This window comes from Thunnus thynnus, chromosome 6 (assembly GCF_963924715.1).
Source record: "Thunnus thynnus chromosome 6, fThuThy2.1, whole genome shotgun sequence".
Classification (NCBI taxonomy): domain Eukaryota; kingdom Metazoa; phylum Chordata; class Actinopteri; order Scombriformes; family Scombridae; genus Thunnus; species Thunnus thynnus.
Window position 1 is genome coordinate 21,498,994 of NC_089522.1, and position 24,651 is coordinate 21,523,644.

General features: G+C 38.9%; 1 protein-coding gene across 13 annotated transcripts in view; it reads left to right on the plus strand.

Annotated features, from left to right (window-relative positions):
- Positions 1-15,639: 15,639 nt before the first annotated feature.
- The window catches only part of LOC137184680 (membrane-associated guanylate kinase, WW and PDZ domain-containing protein 1-like), a 96,898-nt gene continuing 87,886 nt past the window's right edge, over positions 15,640-24,651 (plus strand). For 4 of the 13 annotated variants that reach the window (XM_067592583.1, XM_067592582.1, XM_067592581.1 and 1 more), the window contains exon 1: positions 15,650-16,487. In XM_067592583.1, coding sequence (XP_067448684.1) covers positions 16,190-16,487 — 298 coding nt within the window. In that variant the 5' untranslated portion in view covers positions 15,650-16,189. Of the gene's footprint in view, positions 16,488-24,651 lie in introns of all 13 variants that reach the window. The other 9 variants (XM_067592580.1, XM_067592585.1, XM_067592586.1 and 6 more) reach the window with 5 other exon arrangements.

Consider the following 24,651-nt stretch of genomic DNA (forward strand, 5'->3'; position numbering starts at 1 on the left):
GCTGCACTGAATGACATGTTCCTTCATTAAAATGAACATGGACGCTGTGGTTCATTTAGAGTCAGTCCCACATGGTCAAATACATTTCTGATCTGTTGTTTTGTTATGAAGTGTCCAGACCTCTCAGATCGTCTGGAACAGGTCTGCTTTCTGTCACCAGAGACAAAACTAACCACGGAAAAGCAGCATTTAGTTTTTATGCACCACATATCTGGAACAACTTCCAGAAAGCATGAGATCTGCTCCAAATGTCAGTCCTTTTAAATTGAGGCTGAAGACTTTTTTGTTTTGCCCCCGCCTTTTATTAAATTAAATTTGGGACTGTTTATTCATATCTCACACTGTGTTGTATTTTTTTTTTTATCTATTTTATTCATCTGTTTTAAATCCTATTCTAAATGCTCTATGTTAAATGTGTTTTTTATATTGTCATGCGTTTCTTTAATTGCTTGTCTTAATGCCTTTTATGTTTTATGTGATGCACTTTGAATTGCCTTGTTGTTGGAAGATGTTATATAAAAATACTTGCCAAGTGCACCAAATCAGTCCCTAACCTATACACTTTTTACTCCAGTTTGAGTAAATATTTCTAAAAACCACAGTGCCCGGCTGTTTATTTAGCTGTTTATGGAATTATTTATATTAAAAACTGAAACTAAAGATTTACAAATTAGTTTTTTAAGGTGGCTATAATCAATATTTTTTAAATAACAATGTATCAAATGACAATGTGTAATGTGAGAGGTGTCACTTGTAGTGATGAACAGAGAATTATCATCCGACTCTGCAGCTCCTCTCGGCTTTACAGAGGTTCATAGTGAGTTTCAGCTCATCGTTTAGCTGTCCAGCTGCAACTTTACTGTTGGTTCACTCTCATCGCTCTCATACCATAGTGTCGATTTTTCAGCCACAGCAGACAGCTGTTTTCAGAGAAAAAGCTCTAAAAACCCACTGCACACTACCTGCTCAGCACCAAATGCAAACAGTTAGCGACTAGCTGGTGAACATAGTGGAGCGTTTAGCAGCTGAAGAGACAGATATTTTTGTCCAGAAGTTAGTTGACCAAACACAGAGCTAGAGTGAATGATAATGTTGTAAATAAGCAACTTGTGTGCTAACAAGGTCAACATGTTAACTTGAAAGCTAATGATTTGTCAGTGTCACAACTTGCTTCCACTGCCCCCAAGTGGCCAAAAAAATAGTTAATGCAGGTTAAAAGAATTACGACTTTAGTAGTAATAATGAATGGGCTCGGGGCTAAGCGCCACAGAGACAGTTTTGAAAGGTCGGAAACTTGTTTTCTTTCATGGGTCTCTTTACAATAAGAAAAATATAGAATATCACCTGTTTTCTCCTTAAATGCAAAACAGTAACAAGCAGAAATTAAATAATTAATTAATTAATTAATCAAACAAGAAAATAGAAAGGGGAAGTAAAAATAAAACAAATTAGACATAATTCATATAAAAATATAACTTATATGTAGAAAAAAGAAATTTTATATATATATATATATATATATATATATACAATATGCATAAAATCAGGTTAACAAGTGAATTTGTGAAAAACTTCTCTGATCTGTTGCTGGTGGTTCAGCCCTATATTTACTTTTCAAGTTACATTACACAACATGGTGAGTATAAATGTAATCTGTGACTTATCTAGACAAGATAGTGTGTGTAAATACCTGGTTTGTGTCTTGTGAAGATGAGCTGCTGCACTTCGATTCCCAGGGAGCCTTATTAGGAAACAGATGCTCTACAAAGACAGAAAACATCTGGTGAACACTCGAGAAACCATGGCAACTGCACTTGTTGTGCTGCTCAGTGTTTGCGACACAACAAAGTGTGCCAATCCATCACCTGGACACATGAATATTTAATGTGAGCTCACTGGCAGTCACACAGTAATGTACGTGTGGATCGCCTTACTACTATTAAGTAGCTCTGATGGGTACTTGTTTGCCTCATATATCTTGTTGACAAGCTGCTTCATTTCCTATTCATTTATACAGTTCAACAGCATACTTCTGTATCTACACATAATAATAATACATTACTGTAAACAAATGACAAGCCTAAAATTCATATTTGGCTTAAATTAAGAAATAAAACTGTCATTTTTTTTAAATGTGTGTGTGTTATGCATGTGTAAGTGAGCATGTGTGTGCATATCTTTATGGCTCTGTGCACAGCATCACAAGATGAAGATACCAAATGCAGCCAGCTGATATAAAAAGACACCCAGCAGTGACAGCACTGGAGCCAAAATGATTCAGTAAATGAGGGAGCAAAGCCATGGTACAAAGCTTTGTGAAGCCAACTGATTTGTACTTCAAAGTCTCACTAATATCAAAAACAAGGCCACTCAGCAGGCTGCCGGCAGTCAGAACATGTCCCATGGCTTATATAGACGTCCAGCAATTAAAAGCTTGTTGCTTTGTTTAAATTGAGCCATCCTGTGTAATATGTGCAATGTTTACTGCCAACAGACACATTAACATTTACATCAGTTAGCATTAATGTGCAGCACAATACCAAATCTTTTAACTGGAAATATGTCCTACTGAAACATCTGAGTCCAAATGTGGCCTCCTACGTCTGATCTCAGAGACCGCAGTGCTAGTGTGTTGTGAATGCTCCTAATTCAACACATTAAGCTGGGTGAAGTTATTTTGATGCCCTCATATTCAGGAACATGTCATCTGTTAAATGAGAGCCCTTAAAAACTTACAGGAGCAGGGGAGAATTTGTAGAAGAGGCATTTCATATTTTAAAGCTGCTATAATTATTAGTCATTTTGTCACAGTCATTACAAAACCACTAATTGTTACAGTTTAAACTGCCCAAAAGTATAGTCTATAAACTGGTTGTAATTAGCTCCACCTTGACACGTGACGCTACAACATTAAAATGCATGTTATGGTTATGAATCAGTAGGAATAATCAAGCACTATAATGTATAATAAATAATATAACACTGACTGTTATATAACATAACACATAACACTGGCCATTCTGCACAATGTGAGACATTTTGTGCTTGTACTTAAACCTGCATTAACTGATTTTGGTCTGTATCAGCTCCTGAGGGAAAAATCTGGCTCTTTAGCTGATAAATGTTCCACTATATTCACTAGCTAGTCATTAACTGGGTCTGTTTGCCATTTGGTGCTGAGCAGGTAGTGCACAGAGCTTTTTCGTTGAAAACAGCTGCATGCTTTGGCTGAAAATGATGCTGTGAGAGCGGTGAGAGTAAACCAAAACAGTAAAGACAGCTAAACAATGAGATGAAACTCACCATTAAGCTCCATAAAGCTGAAGGGAGGCGCAGAGTCAGGTGAGAATTCTCTATAGGTTCATCACTATGCTATAGCTGCTTCAAGTAAGACTTTTAATAAAAGAATTTTACTTGTGCTGGAGCATTTTTATATTGTGGTATTCTTCGTTGTATTTAAGTATACTAGAATCTGAATACTTCTTTAACCACGTGTCTGCTGGACGTGTTAGGACACTTTTTGCTTGCAAATTCTTTATTTTATCGCTATGTTGTGTTTTTAGCTAGTTCTGCTTCCAACCCAGGTGGCAAAAAACAGCAATACATGCAGCTTTAAGGTTATAAGAACTTTATAGGTCAGCATTAAAAAGAACATTTGTCTTTGCAACATGCTCTCATACCCTGCTGATAACAATTTCTTGCACACCATGAAGTCGTGTTGATAGGCGCATAGATTTAAAAACCCTTGACTGTGAAAGCAAAAAAATCCCAAATGAAAGTCTGGGGAACAAAACATTGTTAAGAAAGTGAGAACAAGTTGGTTATTTATACTTTTTCCCTGTTTAAATAAATTCATTTAATCTATTAGTCATTGGATGGATCTGTGTGGCAGTGAGCAACAATGACAATATCTGTCACCACTATTAAATCTCTAAAGAGTCAGTGCTCTCAAAGTTGTTGTGGTTACCTCGTTCACATGACAGGATTGTGTGCACAGGATATCCTCATTAAAAAAAGGCATCCTCCTCTAATTGCTTAGCTTTGTGACTTCCTGGACAACAAGCTTCCATATCCTTACACCCACCAAACATCCTCTGTGTGCTGTTCACAATAGCTGACTCGTCTCTGAAGGCAGATAATGGAAATGTCTCATTGTTTCAGTTCTATTGTTGTTGTCATCTCTGTTGTCTCTAAGACTTATTTTTTCTTCATTTTGGGAAGAGGCACTTTGCATTGCATTTCCCAGAAATCTGAACTATGTCACCAAAAGCCTCAAACAAACATCTTCTGTTTTAAATATCTGCAGCCTTGTGAGACTGTAATTATCATTACAAAAAAGAAAAAAGCAAAAAAAAAAAAAAACAGGAAACAAAACTGTTGAATGAATGAAATTGAGAAACAACTTTGTTTTTTGAATGTACTTACCACTAGTGGGACAAAAAATGTGAGAGTGGCTCCAGAATAAAGGTCACGACCTCTCAGATAGCTGAGGCTAAGTTCTCTGTTAGTGTCAGTGGTGCTTTGATCGGGATACTAACATGCTAATATTAGCATGTCGAGATGTCTTCAGTTGACATGCTAACCTACATTTTTAGTTATTACCTAACATGCTTGACACTTTAGAGTCAACATCATTTCAGTCATTTTAAAGAAATTGTTTGGGAAATACGTTTATTTGCTGTCTTTCCAAGAGGTAGATAAAAAGATTGATACCACTCTCGTTGAATATGAAGCTACAGCCGGTTAGCTTAGCTTAGCATAAAGACTGCAAAAAATGAGAAACATCCTGCCTGGATGTTCAAAGGTAAAACAATCTAACTTGCAGCACCTCTAAAGCTAACTAACTAACATATAATTAACATATATATGTTTGTTTAATACACACAAATACAGAAGTGTTAAAACAAAAATTTGTGATCATTTACGGGCAGTTACGTGCTGGACTATACTTCAGTTTTTGATCAAACAAACATCTAACGTGTTCATTAATGAGCTTTAGAGGTGCTGGCAGTTGATTGATTTTACACCTGGACAGAGCTAGGTTGGCGTGCTTTCCCCTGTTTCCAGTCTTCATGCTAAGCTAATGGGCTACTGGCTGTAGCTTCATAGCTTCTCATCTTACTCTCAGCAATAAAGTGAATAAGCATATTTCCCAAAATGTCAAACAGTTTCCTTGTACAACAATTTGTTGACATGCTGTTTGTTAATGCTTCAGAGTCAACAACAGCGATGGTTTTAATTCTAGTCAATTACAGAGTTTTACAAGGGATACTGAAAAGGTGGAATATTTGGGTTGTTAAAGCTCTTGTAAAAGACCTACTATGTTGGGACGCAGCTAGAGCATAACAGACTCATTTCAGCTGAGGTCAAAATCATATCAGTCCCGTTCTTTCCCATCTTTGGGTGCTTTTTATGTTGGAAACACATGCTGATGTTCTCTCTACTTTTAGCACAAAGATAATAAATTTGCTTTCCAGCAGGTTTGCTGTAAATAGTTTCCCTCTTCGGGCCTCTGTTGATGCAATTTGACTGTTGTGGGTATTTTTAATATTCGCCTTGGGAGCTACAGTAGCCATAACTCCCAAACAATAGACTTTATAAAAAAACATTACTTCCTGTATGCCAAAAGGCCTTTTACCCAAAAAGTGCTGTCTGATTCCAGGTGTTTACATCAGTGAAAAAAGCCTAATGAAGTGGTTCACTGCAAGGTTTATATAAGCCTATAAAACTGTGTATTAATACTGAAGAAATTGGGCCATAAATCACAATGAAAGCAAATCAGGAAGAAGAGATGATAGAAAAGCATTACTGTGAAGTTAAAATATATAGCTGCAATTAAAAGATTCCTCACGGTTGTTTTCTATCTCTTTATTATTGAAAGTGTCTTAATTATGTTACAAATCTTAAGATAAAGTTTAATTACTGTCTGAGGAGGACATGTGATGTTCATGTGGATTTGTGGTGTTTGATGGGAGGGTTGTGGCGGCATCTCAGAACAAATGACATACCTCTTTGATGCCTGTTGTGAAAGATCTCAGCTATCGATCTCAGACACAACTACAGTGATGTCTTGATGTAAGAAAGTAGCCTAAATAAAAACTTCAAAAAAAATCAGTACCTTTATACCACAGATCAGCTATTCCAGTTAATTCAGTTATCATCTATTCGGTTTTCTGCGTTTTCTAAATATAAACTCTGTGATAAATATGATGTCCCATATAACCTTACCTTCAGTTATTAAACTGTCAGCCTCAACCAGGTAGATTGAAGATGCCTCAAAGGCACAAATGTCCCTTATTTGTCATTCACACCCCCCGAGATAAGCTATTAAAGTAGGTAATATTGGAATATTGGACACTACTGCTTATTAACGTACATTAATAACCTGCAGAACTGAGGGTTTGGCTAAGCTTTTGTTTCAAAAGAGATCTGAATGTGTCCATAGGAACCCAAACAAACTGAACACACATATACACATATGAGTACAGAGTAAATATACAGAGGCCTTTTTAGACAGGATCTCCAATCCATGAGGATTTTATTTATGTTAACAAACTGCAGACAAGTTAGATGCAATTATTTATTGAAGGTAGTGAATACTCATGTTTAGTTGTTACTTTGTGAGCTGTTGAACACGAACATCAAACATGTGATGTCTGAGGAAATTCACATCAAATACCGTCCACTTCCTCCTACTTACTATTTCCAACCAAGCAAAGACCTTAATTGAAGAGATTAGAGAAAGAAAGAAAGAAAGAAAGAAAGAAAGAAAGAAAGAAAGAAAGAAAGAAAGAAAGAAAGGACACTTGTTTTGATCCTGAAATGTACAGAGTTGCTCACCTCTTGTCCACCTCATTGGCTGAGATGTTTCCTGTTTGTTTGGAACAGTTAGCTGATGACATGTAGAGGTGGAAGAAAGCCGTATTATCTTGTTTAGTGAAATATTTTTAAACCAAGCATGAGGTCTGAGGGTGATGTGAATCTCGTGGTTGGTGATAAAATGCGTTAGAATGATATGTGCTCTGGTGTGTTAACGATGCAGGAGGGGAGTGTGTCTGTGTGCGCACCAGTGGAGGAAGAAGTTCTCAAAACCTTTACTTAAAGTAGCAATATGCAACCTCAGTGGAGGTTCTGTTGCTTTCAGCCACATATTCTAGCCTTCATTGATGGATGGAGTTTGCTTACTTGTCATGGATACAAGTAAAACAACTCCATTACAAGTTTTTATCACAATTAAGTCCTGCATTCAAAATGCTATTTAAGTGAAAGTACAAACGTAGATTACAATTCACAATTTCATTTAGCAGACACTTTTATCCAAAGTGACTGACATCTGAGAGCTGATACAACACAAGCAGAGATCTAGTCAGGAGACAACAATACAAGTAAGTGCCATAAAGCTAAGGTTGAGTCCAATAGGACGTAGATGCCAACAGGCAGTGCACCAAGGCAATGCATAGAGTGCATAGATTGCATAGAAGCAGTAATTTTGTAATTTTGAAGCTTTTTTTTTTTGTATTTTTGTTTTTACCTTCTAGCTTTCTACCTTCAGTCCAGAGGTCTTTGCGAAAGAGCTGGGTCTTTAGTATTTTCTTAAAGATTGAGAGGGACTCTGCAGATCAAACAGAGTTTGGTAACTCGTTCCACCACTGGGGAACTACAGAGGAGAAGAGTCTAGCTAGTGACTTAGGGCCTTGTTGTGGTGGTGGTAACAGGCGCCTTTCATCGGCAGAGCATAGTGAGCGAGAGGGATTGTAGACCTGAATGACGGAGTTTAGGTAGGATTAATGGTCCATTAACATGTGAGCAGCGTTTCAATCCCTTATTAAAATATACTTGTTAAGATATTTAATCTGTAACAATGCATCATATTTTATATGTTGATAATACATTTTGTATATATAATCTTAATCTGTAAAGTTACTACAGGTGTCAATGTCAATCATAAATGTAGTGGATTAAAAATACTAAAGTAGTTAAAAATAAACCTCAAACCTGTAATAATTTCCATCCACTTGGGGGCAGCAGAAACAAGCTGTAAACACAACATTGACATATTATTACCTTCTAAGGTGACTTTTTAGCAAACAGTTGCTTATTTACATGTCCAGCAGTTACAGAGAAACATTATAATTCAATTGGAGTTCTGTTTCTGTCCACCTGATAAATTTAAGTCCAATATGCACTCTCTTTTAGCCCTGATTTGATTTCCATCAACTCTGGTGGAAATATCTGGCTCTTTAGCTGCTAAATGCTTCACTACGTTCCAGCAGCTTGTCTCTAACTTTGTCAGAATGCTGTTTGGCGCTGGGAAGGTAGCATACTGTGAGTTTTGCCTGCTGCACCTGGAAATTACACTGATGAGAGCTGTGAGAGGGAATCAAAACAGTAAACAATGAGCTGAAAGACACCACAAAGCCCCGTAGAGCCGAGGGGAACTGCAGAGTCAGGTGATAATTTTCTGTGGGTTCATCAGCTACATTTTTTCACATATAAATAGTCATGTGATCCATTGTTAATATACAAAATATTGATTAGTGCAACTTTAGGTAAAGTACAGTTACCTCAAAATGGTACTTATGTATAGTACTTGAATAAATACACTTAGTTATCTTCTATCACTGGAGTTCACACATGCATAATGAACGTTATCATAACAAATAGCACATTGAATCACACACACACACACACATTCACACAGAATTTGACAGTAACCAACTTAGGCTTTTCTAAATCTCAATGCTCTTCTTTCCAGACTAAAGTCAACACAGCTCTTTTCCCTCCATTGCTGCAATGTTCTCTGTGCCTGAATAATTCAATATTGCTCACTGTCTGCTCCTGTTGTGTACTGCATGGTTAAGAACCAGTGAAGGGGAAGTCTCAACGCATGGGGACAGGCCTTGTTTTCTACGCCCGCAGCCAAGCGTGCTTCTTATGTAAGGGAGGGGGTTGGACGGCCAGAGTACAACATACACTGCATGAAAACTCCTGTCGCGTTGTCATTATGTGTGTCCCCATCCCCGCTCTCACTTCCTATGAGTTACATCCTCACTGATGCCCTAATTTTTAATGAGCAGTCAAAATCATCGTCATGAACGCTCCGCCATCGTGATATCTCATTTTCTGTCATTCCGTTGAGTCGGTCTGTGTTTCCATATCTGCCTTCAGCTCTTTCTCTTTATCTCTCTTGTCCCCACCCCCCACCCTCTCCTTGGTCTTCTCTTAACAGGCAGACATTTTGACAGCAAGATCATGATTACCATTTTAGACTTCTCAAGGAGCACTTCATTTGGTAAATGATGAGTTACCATCATGAAATTTTGCTACAACATGAGCAAATGTTGTTTGTGAATGCACGATATATATACACAAAAAATGAAGATTGGGCTCATTAAAATGTAACTGCGGCTCACTGCATCCATTACAGGTTTCTCTAAAAGAGAAGATTTGAACCTTGTATCCTGTGAGACATCTGGAATATGAGGATTCAGCTGGTAACTCTTGCATTATTTAACAAACCCTGCAGCCATCTGATCCTTCGCAGGTGTACATGAGTCTGTTTCTCATGATTTCACTGCACACAAACACCCTCAGATGTTTCTCTGAATTACAAATAGCCAGTGAATTCATCTTTGTGTCAATACACTTTGTACTCCGCACTTTGATGTTGTTTGTTGGGCTTTAGTAACACATAGATATAAAATAGTGCAACAGTTTAAAACATTCATTCATCAAATGTACAGCAATGTGGTTAAACATATGTGAAAAATGCATTGTGTGCATTGCAAAGTCAGGGCATGTGGGCATTTTTTTTCATGAGCAACAGAAATAAACATCGCTAAACTCCACTGACCAGCTGTTCACTAATCTCTCTCACATGCACAAGAAGGTAACTGAAGGCATCAGCCTGTCCAGCACACACTCTGCTGGCTGACGGGACTTTCAGTAACACTCACTTAACGAAATTAACTTTTTCTGTCTTCGCTCCATGTTTTCTGGCTGCCCCTTGATCTGGACAAATAGCATCCAACCATGAAAATAACCGACGTCTATGAGATAACAAGCAAGCGTTTTTTTTTTTTGTTGGAGCCATGATAAGAAAGAAAGAATCATCATGTTGAAGTAGGACAGTTTGTAAACAAGGAATTTTCTACAAAATTGGATATACTGTACTCATGCTTACCACTTTCAAAAACACAGACACTTTTTTGGCATTCCTAAACCATGTGATAATATGTCCCGTTATAACCATTACTCACACTGTGGAGCAACTACATTTTCTTCATTTTCTTTGTATGGTTTCATACTTGGCTAATAAAACTGCTTCTGATTCTGAGCTCTGTGAACTTATTTATATTGCACTAATTGATAAGCAGTGTTTCTCAAAGAAAATGGTATGTTTTTCCAAACTCTACCCTAGCTAATTGCTGTATTAAAGTGATGGTTGGTGGGTTCATTCTGTTTGTCACGAACATTTGGGTCATCTTCATAAAAAAAACAACCCAAAACTATACTTGTAGCAAGTTTCCAGAGCAACACTTTAATTTTAAGTACCATTTCCCGCTCTCTAGTTAGTAGCAGTGTTACAACCTTCTCCTTAATACATCTACGGTTACAATATGCAACTTGACTGTACAAGTAATCTATCGATGCCAGCTGTGTGGGTCATGTGACCCTTCCCTTGCACGTCTGAGGATCTGAGGAGTAATATGCCCTGTAAACATATTGATAATGTATTAATTGATAATCAGTGATTCTCGAAGAAAGTTTAATTTTTTTCCAAACTCTACTCTAGTTAATTGATGTTTTAAAGCAGCGGTTCCCAACTTGCGGGTTGCAGTCCAAAAGTGGACCGCGAGTTCATTCTGTGTAGGTGGAAACATTTGGGTCAACATCATCACAAAAACAAAAACAAACTATAAATACAGAGCATTTCCAGAGCAATGCTTTAATTTTAAGAACCATTTCTAGTTGGTAGCAGCCCTACAACCTTCTCAATAGATCCACGACTACAACATGCAGCTTAACTGTACCAGTAACCTACCAATGCTGGCTGTGTGGGTCATGTGATCCTCTCCTTGCGTGTCCGATCACTGTAGCGGCCTTGCAGAGAAAGAGAAGAAGTTTGTTCCACAGGTTGAACAAAACTGACACAGAATATATTCAGTTTGGTTTTACTAACACTGAACACAAAAAAAGATGAAAAAAAGTGAGTTTTAGGCCTGTTTATATTGTGCTGAAAATACAGTTTTGAATAGGGCTGAATTACTGCTGTTGCAATGCTTCTGTTTTTTTAAATGTTGGTTTTAAGCTCTATATGCACTCTCTTCCTACAATGCTTATTTTTATTTAACTTTAAGCCTCATTAGTTGTTTTAGTTTTAATTTATTGTGTGAAGAGGCAGTAGCGGTTAGCTCTGTCTCCTGTGTTAAGTTGGTCAATGTTTGGACCGTGACCTGATGTCTGAGAGAAAATCTGCTGCTTGAGGCAAGGAGCAGCTGGGAACAACTATATCGAACACTAGTATATCCTTACTCCAAACTGTCAGAGGTGTTAAGTGTTTGAGTCTGAGAAGTCTGAGTGAATATTTTATTTGGATCCTTCAAGCTTGGGACACCATATGCGTGAAGTGAAGACCTTAATTGTAGATAAATAGAGAAAGAAAATAACAAATCCAAACTATTTTCTAGCTTCTTGAATGTATGGAATTCACTTCTTACTCTTTTTTCTTTTTTAGTGTTTGTGTTTAATGATTCATAAAACATGAATAAATTCAGAAAGATGATGAATAAGTCAGTATAACTAAGAGAATATTTTACAAAGTGATTGATGAGATTCAACCAAACACCTTGAGCTATCCCAGCATGATCTGTCTCTTTGTTGTCACCAGCGCCATGACAGATCGATACAATGTTTGACTAGCTGGTTAATATTTAATCACTCTACATTGATTGTGGACTCTTGGTTTGGATGCCCAATTACTGTCACTCATAAAACCAAACAGTCTGTGTTACACAATACTGGAGGCTTTGCATGTATTACTTGACCAGTCATTGCTGTAGGCTCACCTTTATGTACCATATAAAGTGAAGTTTTTCTCATTTGTCTTCACAAAGCGACTATCTGTACTAACTGTTTACTTTCTATTATTGTAAGAGAAACAGTTTGTTCAAATTGCTAAATCTTGTTTAGAGTCAGTAACTGAATGGATAGAGAAACTCAGAGAACAAATATATATATAATTATGAACATAAACATTTTAAACTAATTTTACAAAGTACTTCACCCGATACTGTGATACATGGACAGACTAGTGTTGGTGTGATTTAGAGTTGATAAGGTTTCCTGCTGCACTGCAATTACTCTGTCCGGAACTATATGATCTTGATAAATACTGTATCAATGATTAGACCTTGCTTCACAATCTCCTTATGGTGCAGTCAGACCGGACTACAGCTGGTGCTCAGGGAAAAAGCAGTGGAAGGATTGCAAGCATAAACTGCAGGAGCAGTATGAGTGACAACGGCAGTACAGGAAGCTGTGAGTAGTACAGGTTTTTTTTTAATCAAACTCTTTACCTTACATTAACCTCTGTTACTGTCTTTACACTGACTAAAGCCAAGCAGCATTCCTCCTGGGTGCAGAAAGTGAAAGAGGTTGGTCAGTTTGTGACAAACACATCTCACTCTGTTCGTCATAGAAATGAATGGAGAGTGAAATCTGGCCTGACTGCACCTTCACTCACCTGTTGTGTGCGTCATTCTTATTGGTACTTTAAGTGTGATGACATAATAGTTTATAAATTTTCACAGCAGAACATTTCGATATGCAGTAGGAAAAGTACAAGTGTTATTGATAACATTAACAATGGCTCTGTTCCATTCAAGTGTCTCAATAAGCTATGACAGCGTGGCAGTGAGTCAGCATGAACAATGCGACTCTGAAACTGAAGCAGCTAAATGGAATTCAGCCGTCATTCATTTAATTATTTACACCTGTGCTTTTCTTACTTTGACATGTCATAATGTCTTCTGAGAAAAAAGGCCTCCTGAAACTGTTATGGTAGGACAAATCACACATTTGTCATTGAAGCAATGGGTGTCGTGACCTTGTTTAATTCATTACATAACTTTGTCCAACTTCAGCCTGAGCTGAGCTCTAATTAGCCAGAATAACTCAAAACACCTGTGTGGGTGTGCAGGGTCTTTAACTTACATACTTACTCACATAAAATTGTATTTCAATTTCTATTAAAACATTGTTTTTTCAAATGAACATGTCAGATATTTTAGCCTACATTTGTGGTCAGATTTATGGATAAATCAATTTTCTTTCATTTTTATTTGCATTCTACAGATTTAGACATATGTGGTTTGATCATTTATGTTTTTACCAATCATTGGTGTGATAATTGTCTCAGGTGTTTGAGATTTGACTCCCCTTTTTGATTTGAATCAGAATCAGAAACAGGTTTATTACCAAGTAGGTTTGCACATACAAGGTGTCCTGCTGTGCTGGTGCATAACGATATAAAAATAGAAGGTAACAGAAAAACACAAGTACTTATACAAAGTAAGAGAAAAATACAACTACCACAGGAGACAGGTGATATAAATATAGAAATAAAATTTACAATCAAAAACTAAAATATAGTAAAAATATTTGTTGGTTGTTACAGCCTGTGGCTTCAGTTTAAAGATACAGTTGTTATGAATTTAATAACTGATGAAAGTCCATAACCGAAACATTGTACTGCTAATAAAATACAGGGTGCAGAAATTCAATTTTTTCTTGAACATCGGTGCAGCAAATAATCTGGGGCTGTGACACTCATCCATATGAACTGTACCATTACAGATAAAATCTGTATGTATGCAGAGGAGTTTCTCAGATGGTGTTTTGATCACAGGGCAGTTTGTTGGAAACAACCTCCCCAGTCGGAGCACATCAGCGCCCTGGATGTGTGTCATGTTCAGTGGCCTGCAGCCGTTAGCAGTAAGTCCTCCCCACTAAGAATGTCATGTGACATGTGACTGGAAGAAGAGGGCCCACTTTACAACACAGAGTTAATGATAGCATGTCATGTATGTTGTTTTTCACCATGCAGACAAATACATATAAATCAAATGAATGCAGACACACTTGTGAGAACTGCACGATAAAAATAAAGAATGATGGCTGTAATCTAGCTGTTTGAGACAAATACCGTCTAGGCTATATGTCATGCAGGAGAGGTAAAAGTGACACAGTTGAGTCACTGTGAACACTCCCAGCACTCAACACTGAGATGAAATGGGTTGGAAAGCTGCCTTTCATACATGGCTTTTCAGGCCACTGCCCTCGCAGCCTGTGGTAGAGTGCCAGTTACTGTACTTTATCTGAGCAGGCAGGAAACACAGAGAGCCTGTTTTCCCCGTGCAGTGGCATGTGTTTCTCACCTGATCCCTCCTCGCTCATTCCAAACTGCAGGCGCCCCAGATATTTGCATTATTGTAGATAATGTTACTGTCAGCCAGTGACAAGGGTTCCTTTCTCTGTCTGAAATCAAATTGGTTTGGCTTTTTTTTAAGGGCTGTTTGACCTACAAAGTGTCAACAACAAGGCTGGTAGGAGTGACGTCCTCATATCGATCAGTCATGCACTGCTTCAGCAGAACAATGTTAAAAGGAAGATGATATAAGTCAGATTGTTTTTTCCTGTGAATACATTTAGTTAGTTTTAGTTTGTTATTTATGAAGTTAAAGGACAGGTTCACAATTTTTCAAGTCTGTCTTAAAACAACAGTCAGGTGCCCATGTGAACGCTGAAACAAGTTTTGCTCACTGTAATCATTCGTCATGTTCATACTGACCATTAGAAAATCCCTTTGAGTAAAAATGTATTTAGACATATCTCTGAAGACAATATGAGGCTTCAGCCAATTGAGTTACTAAAATAAAGTTGATATCTTCCACAGCTACAGTCTTTTCAGTAAAAAGAGGAAAACAAAAAAGATTATTAATCTTTCCTTTAAATGTATAAAACAGTGTCTGTATTTGAAGCTGTCCTGGCAACATCCTCCATGGATACACACCATCAGACAGTCTTCTGCCAAATGAATTAACTTCAAAATCATGTATTATTTTAAATCTAAGGTAATCAATGCTACTTCTACTAATATAACAACAACAATAATGTAAACTCAATTTAAATTTAACACTGTGTAATTCTAAAATGAAATAGAGAATTTTTTGGATGTTTCTTTTTCTTTTTGTCTGTGTGAAGAAAGTTGTTGAGATGTTTTGAACAAATTAATGCAAACAAATGTAAAGTAGAATTTGTGTTTGCAGCCCTGAAGCATTTGCTCTGAATTTTAATATACAGTAGATCACCACTCTTGTAAAAATAAAAAAAATACAGTACAATACAGTTAATGTACCTGCTGGTTCTGAGTTTGAACCAACAACCTTAATAAACCTGCTGCTCCACATAGAGAGTCCCTGCGGTGCGGCTGCATTATTTATGAATAGAGAGTAAATGCTGAAGCTCCTGGGGGGATTAGACGCGGAGAGCTCTGTAATCCGTTTGGAAACGCGTGCGGGCCGCCGGGCGGGGAGGAGCTTTAGGACCCGGTAGGTGTGGGGTCGGGTAGGATTTTCCCTCGTGGAGTAGCAGCTGGACGCATGCGCCCCCCCTCCTTCCACTTTTCTCCATCCATAGCGCAGGAGCAAATAGGATGAACTTGTCGTGTTACCTGCTTAAAGGCGCCGCTGGTTGAGTGAAAAACTCAAGCAGATCACGGGATAGGTAAAGGTAACAGTTTTTATCTTGTAGAAAGTTAAAAAAAAGAGAGGAAATACTCGACAGAGGAGGAAGCAGGAGTGGAGGATTAATGAGAAGAAGAGTCTTTGAATGTAAAGCGGGCAATCAGAGAGCGGATTAGATCCCTATAGCGAGGAATCAGAGCGTTGTTAAAGATGCGGAAACAACAACAAAGGAACAAACAATCTGGATTTTGATCCATCGGGATATTTACATGAAGTGGCAGCAGCATGCCTTGGCTCAGGAGAAGGGTGAAAATGTTCCAACTTGGAGTGACACCCAAACACCCTGAAGTTTTCAGTCTGTTGGGACTATCTCTGTGCTATGCATCGGCTGATTTTTACACGATTCCGCGGAACTAATGGATTTGGTTTGGATCTGAGTCATCATGTCAAAAGTCATTCAGAAGAAGAACCACTGGATCACCAAAGTGAACGAGTGCGCAATTGTCCGGGACGCGTGCGGGGAGCTGAATGTGGAGCTGCGCGGCGGAGCTGAGAATGGAGAGTTTCCTTTCGTCGGGCAAGTTAGAGGGGATGCTGTGATTTACCAGGACGGTAAACTCATCGAAGGGGAACTGCTCCTGGAAGTTGAGGGGCTACCTGTGTCTGGATTACCCCTCTATGACATTTTAACTGTGATTAAATGCTGCCAAGGTCCCATCAGGTTGAAAACTGTGCGTCAAGGTAAGAGAAATGTGAAATATAGGAGTAAAGGTGTGTCAGAAAGATAGAAAGAGCGTTTGTGGAAGATTAACACACACACATACACACAAGAGGGGAGAAATCCCAGTGGAAGTTGTTTTATAATTGCCATGTGGCACAGCATTATAAGCACATAGCAAAATGGAGATGTGTGTGTGTGTGTGTGTGTGTGTGTGTGAAATAGGGCACATCAGTGGTGCTGCTGCTGCTCATCTTCTCTCCACAAGCAGCCTGGAGTTTTCACAGGCTTGACATGAAGCTGCCCTGACAGTCCTCCTGCCCTCGTTTGTCTAACATTGCTCAAGCCATTCTGGGTCAAACCTGCAGGGTCACAGATTAGGCCACTTACTGTACAGTGACTACAGCCCACAACACACACTGTCAATTAGCTTCTCTCACAAGTAGGTGGATCAAATTCCCAAACTTTTGACACCTGACTATACTTTCCTCTCTGCCAAAGACTTAAAGGCCGCTATCTGTAAGTGGTGTGTAATTTTTGTCTGGTGACAGTCCTCAGTCTGCAGTTTAGATTTCACAGCACTCTGTAAATTGTGTTAATGTCAACTGAAGGCTGCAGTGTTTGTGAGTGAAAGACACCTCTCATGTGCAGCTGGGGTTAGTATTTCTTGAAGTGCTCCTTTCATGTTAGATGAGTTTGACCCATTGCTCAGGGTCTGCTGCATCTGCATCTGTCTGAGAGCCTCCAATGTGTTGCGCATGGCTTTTGTTGCTCTCTAAACCGGCCAAATGTGTATGTTCTGTGACACCTGAGTGAATATTGAAATGAGCCTATGTTTAAGTTTCATTTTGAGCCCGAAGCACGTGTAGGCCTATATTTTACCTCAGATGTCTGCCATCGGCCTGCCATTCTGGTTTACACACACACACACACACGTTGTCTCTCTCTTGCACACACAATATTTGACAAAGCTTTGCAGTGCCTCTCTGGGGAAATCATTAACTGTGTTACATAACAGCGGTTTAGTTCAGTGTAGCATCATTGCCTTTCTGGTGTACTGTATGTCCATTAGCGGCTACACTGTGAATGCTTGACCTCTGAAGCTGAAGTCTCGACCCCTGGGACGAGAGCTCAGCACTAACACTGCTCTGTGTTTGCAGGGCAGGCGTGCGGTCACCCTTTGCTGTCAGTATGAACAGACTAGGCAGATTTTTAACATGCATAAATAGCTTTCTAACTACTCTCCTCTCCTGTGGAAACACCTTGTACTTTTCTGTGGACATTAAGGATATCCTGAGCTGTGTTCATAGTTTCTTGCATGAATCAGCAGATTCTCCTCGTCTCTAATTAAAGGAGCAGGGGTATTCTTTGACTATCTGAGTAGCTCACAAGACTTTCATTGTGCCTCAGAGTCTGTTGGGCTCCCATGCAGAACCAACCTGGGACTGCGATCCGAGCCGTCCCACAACAGATGACAGGCTGTCTGTCGGGACAATCTCTCTCCTTTCCTCTCCAAAGATCTGTGGCTCATATTACAGGGGGGCCACATCACATCAGTACTGTAACTTTATCAGTGTATGCAGGTTGGCAGGTCGTGTCTGTGGTACACCGCAGCAGCCCCACAGGTGTGTTGTCTTCCACTGAGGAATGCAGGAGGAAAACCATCTGAATGAACTCTGAGCATTCCTGTGGAGAAGGTGTAATATTACACTGCTGTAGGTTTTTTTTTTTTATTAAGCTCTGTAAATAACTCAGGAATGACACAGCAGTGAGGGATAATTTTCCAAAGATGTCAAACATTTATTTACACAACAAACGTATAATGTTACACCAGTATATTTTGCCTTTCAATCCCATTGGCCTTTTGTAGAATATGTACATTACTGTGCAAAAGTTTCAGGCACTTTAGATTTTTAAATTCTTATCCATAATGCAATACCATCAGGGAGGCCTCTGATCGGTCCAAACTTTATTCTGCAGATGACAATGACCCCAAACATATAATTGAAGTCATAAAGAAAGAACTATTTAAAAACTATTCATGGCATTATTTTTTTAAAGCATTCCCTCTGTACTTTTAGTGCCTATTCAAACTAAAGTACATATGCAAATATACACAGTGACTATGCTATGTGGTCTCCTTTTAGGCTGTGGTCATCAGTTAATATCAGTTGTACTTTGTTTACTGGGTGAATGGTGAATAGATTTATGGTATGGAATAGTTTTGAGGTGAAAGTACAAAGAGGGAGTACTTTCAGGCACATTAAGACTTTGACCCACCTGTATAGTTCTTGTCTGCTATCATCAGCTGATTCCAGCTCACAGGTGAAAGATTATGTCATAATTGTCTTGTCCAGTCATTATTTCAGTCATCACCAGATAACCAGATAAGATACCTAAAGGTGCAAAGGTTGTGCATTACAATTGGTTATATAATGATCAGAGCTGCAACAATTACTTGATTAATCATTTAGTCGATCAACAGAATAATTAATTGGCAACTATTTTGATAATCCGTTTACCGTTTCTTTCATTTTTCAAGCAAAAAGGCCAAATGTTGTCTGGTTTCAGCTTCTCAGATGTGAGGAGGATGTGAGGATTTGCTGCTTTTCTTTGTCATATGTGACGATAGATTAAAAATCTTTAGGTTTTGCACTGTTGGTCGAACAAAACAAGCAAATTGAAGACATCACCGCCAGCTCTCACAAATTGTGAATGTCATTTTTCACCATTTTTTTAACATTTTATTGACAAAACAATTAATCGATGATGAAAATAATTGTTAGTTTTTGCCCCAAGAATGACAGTTGTTGGTTTAAAGTAGAGCTTATGTACAGTATAAACCTTTTGAGGCTGAAATATGTTGCACATGAATAATACAAAATGAAGAAATAGGTATGAACAACATTATTACAACAGTTTCTCTGTTTTACAACTCGTACATTCTTCTTGGCAGTTGAGTTTTAAGTGAACCACAATCTCCTCCAGCACCTAAAGTATCTGTGGGTTTACGACACTCTGATCATGGGTGGGTTTGGCTGGGTGGCTGTCTGATCTCTGGAACAAATGGCCCTGGGTCGCCTTAGATCTTGCCTTCACTTCAACCCAGCCAGGGAGTAATCTGGACCGCCTGCTGGATGCCAGGCATTCCTGAGAAGTGGGGCCAGGAGTTCACTGGTACACCCCAATGAAACATTCATACCCAAAATTCTCCATTTTGATACGGTTTCACCCCTTCTTCTCAGGTCTTGCTTTCTCCGGTCACCCTGCTCACCCCTTGGTGGCAGGGTTGCATAGTGATTAGGCAGACCATCTGTTTAATCATTCAGACCTTCAGGATAGTAAGCATCTGTCCTGCTGAAGTGTCCTTGAGCCAAACTTGGCGTGTATACCAACCAGGGTCACTAACAGCCAACCCTACGCTGTGGCCTCAGGGTAGACAGCAGAGCAAAAAACAAATCAATGCTGCATCACAAAACTGTTAACCTTTAGACCGGGAAAGGCAATTAAAGACAGACATAATGTTCTTTAAAGTCAAACTGAAAGTGAAATTCTCCTCCCTTCTGTGTAAGACAGGGGTCAGCAATTAGGTTCAACCTTGGGCCAGTTTTTTCAGGATGTTTCATAGGCCGGCAGAGGAAACAAAGGCAGTATGTTTTCTTTATTTCTTTTAATTCATTCAAGAATAAATAGATTTACAACACTGTTAAGGATTGTATCTGAGAGCAGACATCACTTTTCCTATTAGTAACTAGGGGCTTACAGTTACAACTAAAAAAAACCCAACTAATTTGGCTAAAAATACCTAATACGCAAATATAAGTTCTGTGTTGCACTTCGAGACTAGAGACGTACTTTACTGGTTATCCGCCCATATTAAACAGCGGCCTGCTTCATTCACAGTTGATATAACGTACTGTTGTGGTTGCCTTATGCTTGCCTTCAATATTGCATGTCACATTGTGCCAGATGCCTGTGATAAAATCTTGGTTCCAATATGTGTCAGCCTGTGTAGTGTCAATTTGAGACAGATTCAGACTGTCAGATTGTGCGCTGAATGTATGGTGAATCTTAGCGCTATGATGTAAACAGAAAAGAGTGTATGAAAGCAGCAGCACATCATCAGATGTTTTGAAAATGCAGCAAAGTTATTTTTCATTTCACCTCCATCAATTTGGTTTTTGTGACATGAATGTATTAAGGAGAATGAGTGGGTTTTCTCCCTAAACTTTATTTAGAAAACTACACTTGTGAAATGTCATGCTGGCCTTGTGTATTCTGTGTCCATGTTGTATTCTGATCGATTTGTTTGTAAACGTGGGTTGTAGCAGCAGTCACATTGTGAGAATTTGGGCTTACATTTCTGACAGAATGTTGCCTCAGGCTGTCTGTCTTTAGTTGCCAAAGCTCCTCATCAGTCGTCTGTGCACGTGTCTCAGTGCGATCTAGGACCATTTTACCACGTTTCTCTCATGATTCTCAATTTTGTCACAGACAGCCCAAAATCAGAAAGTGTAAAGGGGCTTTAAGAAAAAAATGGAAAATCTGTTATGGTTAAGTAGTCTAAAGTTGTGGAGGAATTCAATTTCATTGCTGTTAGTTTTAGACTTAATTTCAGCACTATGCATTGATCTATGAGCATGAGGCAGCCATTGCTTTAATGCCTCCCCCTGTGGGGGCAATAATAGATGTAACACAGTTACATTCATTGGGATTTACATGATTGTATTATATTTATTTTGTTACCTGCAGCAGATCTGTGATTGTGCAAAATTTTTAATGTAAACTATGAAGTCAAAACTTCTGCTTTCGTCTGGGAGCCAAATATTTTTGCTGGAGGACCGGATTTGGCCCACGGGCCAATATTTGCCTACCATTGGTGAGAGGAAATATAAACTGTAATCATAATTTTCCATTTTTCAAAAGAGGTTAAAACTGTTTTGGACATATCTGTGGAAATAGTGTCTAAGTGTTTGACCTTTTGGTGGCCGTTTCCCATGGCAACAGTTAACTGACGTTTGGCATTGGGAGTCGCTAAGAGACAAGCTGTCAACTGCTGGCTGGAGCATGGACTGTACAAACGTTGATACAAGACGTTTTTTTCCCCCTTTTTCAACAAGCATACACAATGTTGGTTATGTGCCCATTCAAACATCGGCTCCTAAACGGATGGGTCCTCCCGACCCATCATATGGATGGGTTGGAAAAGGGAAGCTAGTTAACCTAGCCTGCTAACATTAGCTTAGATTCCCTCTTGACGTTATTTTTTGTTCATGTTATTTCAACACCTGCTGAGTCATTGGCAGCTTCTGCATACTCAGTGATGTGTTGGTCCTGCAGTAGGCAGGAGTGGGGTCTATCTGGCTTTCTCTCTCTTTCATGGGTCCAGATGTGGTGATGACAAATGAGCACGCTGTCAACCCCCCCCCCCCCACAACAAGTAGCCTAGTTCTATGACCTCAGTACTCCATATGTTACCCTGTGTTACAGGACACAGAGTACCACATGGAGGGCTTGAATAAACCACAGATGGGGCTAAGCAACGGCTGACAATGTCGACCCCCCAGCTGGTTAGCTGACTGTGTGTCTGTTGGAACTGAAGTCATATTACAAACTCTTTTTATTGGACCCGGACCAACAGTGACACTCTGGAGAACACTTATGTAGGGGGCACTATCATACCAGAAAAATAACTAAAACTAAAATTTCTTCTTTTTGGTCATTTCAATTTCAACCAAATAAATACATGTATTATAACAAACCCCAAGGATGAATATTCTGATTTCTTAGTGGCACTGAATTTTAATTTCGGTTTTAATCCTGTTTTTACCGTTATGTAAAGATTGCACTAAGTTGTGTCACTGAAATTGTGTCTACGGCTTTTGTGCGTGGTTAAGAAGGCTTACACACATCATGAGGATGTGAGGGCTTTGCAGACACAGATCTCCTCTGTGATGTGCTTGTCCCAGAATGCAAGTCCCTTACATTTTCTTATGTATGAAGACTTTGTCAGTCTTGATTAAGTGCATACGACGTATATCCCGAAAGGCTTGTCAAAGGCTTGTGACATGAATCCTACGGCGGTCTCTCTCCCTCCTCTCTGTAGCCTCTGCTTTTTCCTTTTCCTTCCTCAACCACTGTCCCTTTATGAGCGTTGTGTTTTAGGCGGTGAGGGCTCGGTTGTTTTGTTTGTCCTTATCTTCTCATGTGTTCAGCCTTCTTATCCAGAGAGTCTGACATTATAAGAAACTCTGGTGTGGATGTCTTCAAAGGAACTTTTGTCTACTGATGCACGTACTGTAGGAGCAAATTTTTTTTAAAAGGTTTATACGTTGGAATTTTACTTTGACCTTGATGAAGTGACTGCCAAACATTTCTAACAATGGCAGAATACCAGCAAAGGGGCAGCACCACCACACCCAAACAGCTTGTGTCATTTAAGCTTCAGCAAGCGGTTGTGTAATTCAGAGACTTTGCCTCAGGTGTTGTAACAGTGAAGTTGGAATAAACGCAGGCCAATAAACATCAGTACTGTGGATGTGATGCTGGAACAGGCAGAGGCGGTCATTGTTCTTTTTAGTTCAGTTAACTGTGGGGTGATAACAGTGTTTTGCCATGTGTTACATCATGTTTTTGTTACTTTTTTATTATGCTGTATTCAGACTGGGTATCATACCTCATCACTTTATTGGCAACACCGCACAAGGAAACTGGCATCAAATGTTGGGTCCGCTTTGTAATCTTGTTGACTTACTCTTTGATCAGATAGCAACTGATTTTAATCCAAATTTTTGCAACTTTATACAAAGTTAGACAAAATTAGAGAGGTTTGGCTTCTTTTGTTACAGAAAACATGGTTAAGTTTGTCATAGTAAGGTATCAAAAAAAGTATCATTTTGGTTTCTGTGTCGAAATTCAGGTAATACTTTGGCACAAGTGTAAGTAAAGTTTAAAAAGTGAGTTGATGTTACTGGAGGCTGATATTGAGGTTCATTCTGAGGTACTCGTTACCTTAACTATATCAAAAATGTGTTAAATTATTACTTGTACTATCATACATCTGTAAGAATAGTTTTCTGACATTGATATATATGTAAAATAACATCACAAAATGAAAATAACCAATATACTGCCTTCCACTATTATGTATTTCATCACAAAACCTCCACACATGCAAAACTAAAACCTTTATAACTCAGTATATTAGTTTGTTCATAAGTTAATTACAATGTGTTTGGAATCATTCATTTGGATGAGAGAATTTCGTAAAATGAAAAACAGTGTTTCATCTTTATCCAAAAAATAAATTTCCTTGTGTTCCTAAATGTGTAATATTCCTCCAGTGCTTGTTGAAGTTGATATGAGCTGGAAGTTTAGTGTGTTTGTGTTTCTTTGGATGTGAGTAAGTGTGTGTGTTTGTCTGGAAGCTGGATGGAGACGTGAATTATTTCACCGGTGCAGAAAACAGGTGTTACCGCACAGGGAGCCAGGAAGTCTCGTCTGAGCCTACGTGTCCACACACACACACGCACACACACACACACACACACACACACACACACACACAGATGTTGTGTTATTAACTGAATGATTCAGTTGTGTTTGAAGTGGCTTCAACATGTGCTCAGATTTTGTATTTCTCATCAGCTCTTATATGTAAAGGAGAGTTTGAAATTAAGAAATTACCTCAGCTTGAAAGGAATGCTTCGGGCGATAAAGGAGAGTAAATCTACGCCTGAACCGTAGGTTCATGAAGAGATACTCCTCCACAGCACGCCAGTTACACTATCAGTAACAAGCATGGGAAGCCCTCAGGGCGGCTAAAGTACATTTGTGTCTTGTGGAGTTCACATGCATCATGTTCACTTCTAACAGAGTCCTAACAGATACATGTTTACCATGAAGCTCAGCGAAAGCACCAAATAGGAGATGTTACTGATACACTTTAGTTTCCGTAGCAGAACAAAGTAGAATCATGTCTTATCTTTTTTCTTCTGTGTCACACTGCAGCTTAAACTGAAACAAACTGTTAAATTTAAGTGAACTTGAACTCAGTTTCACTTCAGTGTGACGCATCTTGTTTGGGGAGGAGATGCAGCCTCAGACTCCCAGAGTTCAGTTCAGTCCTCTGTGGGTCAAACCTTGGCTCCTGAAGACACACCGTCTTTTTTAATCTCAAACCTTTTA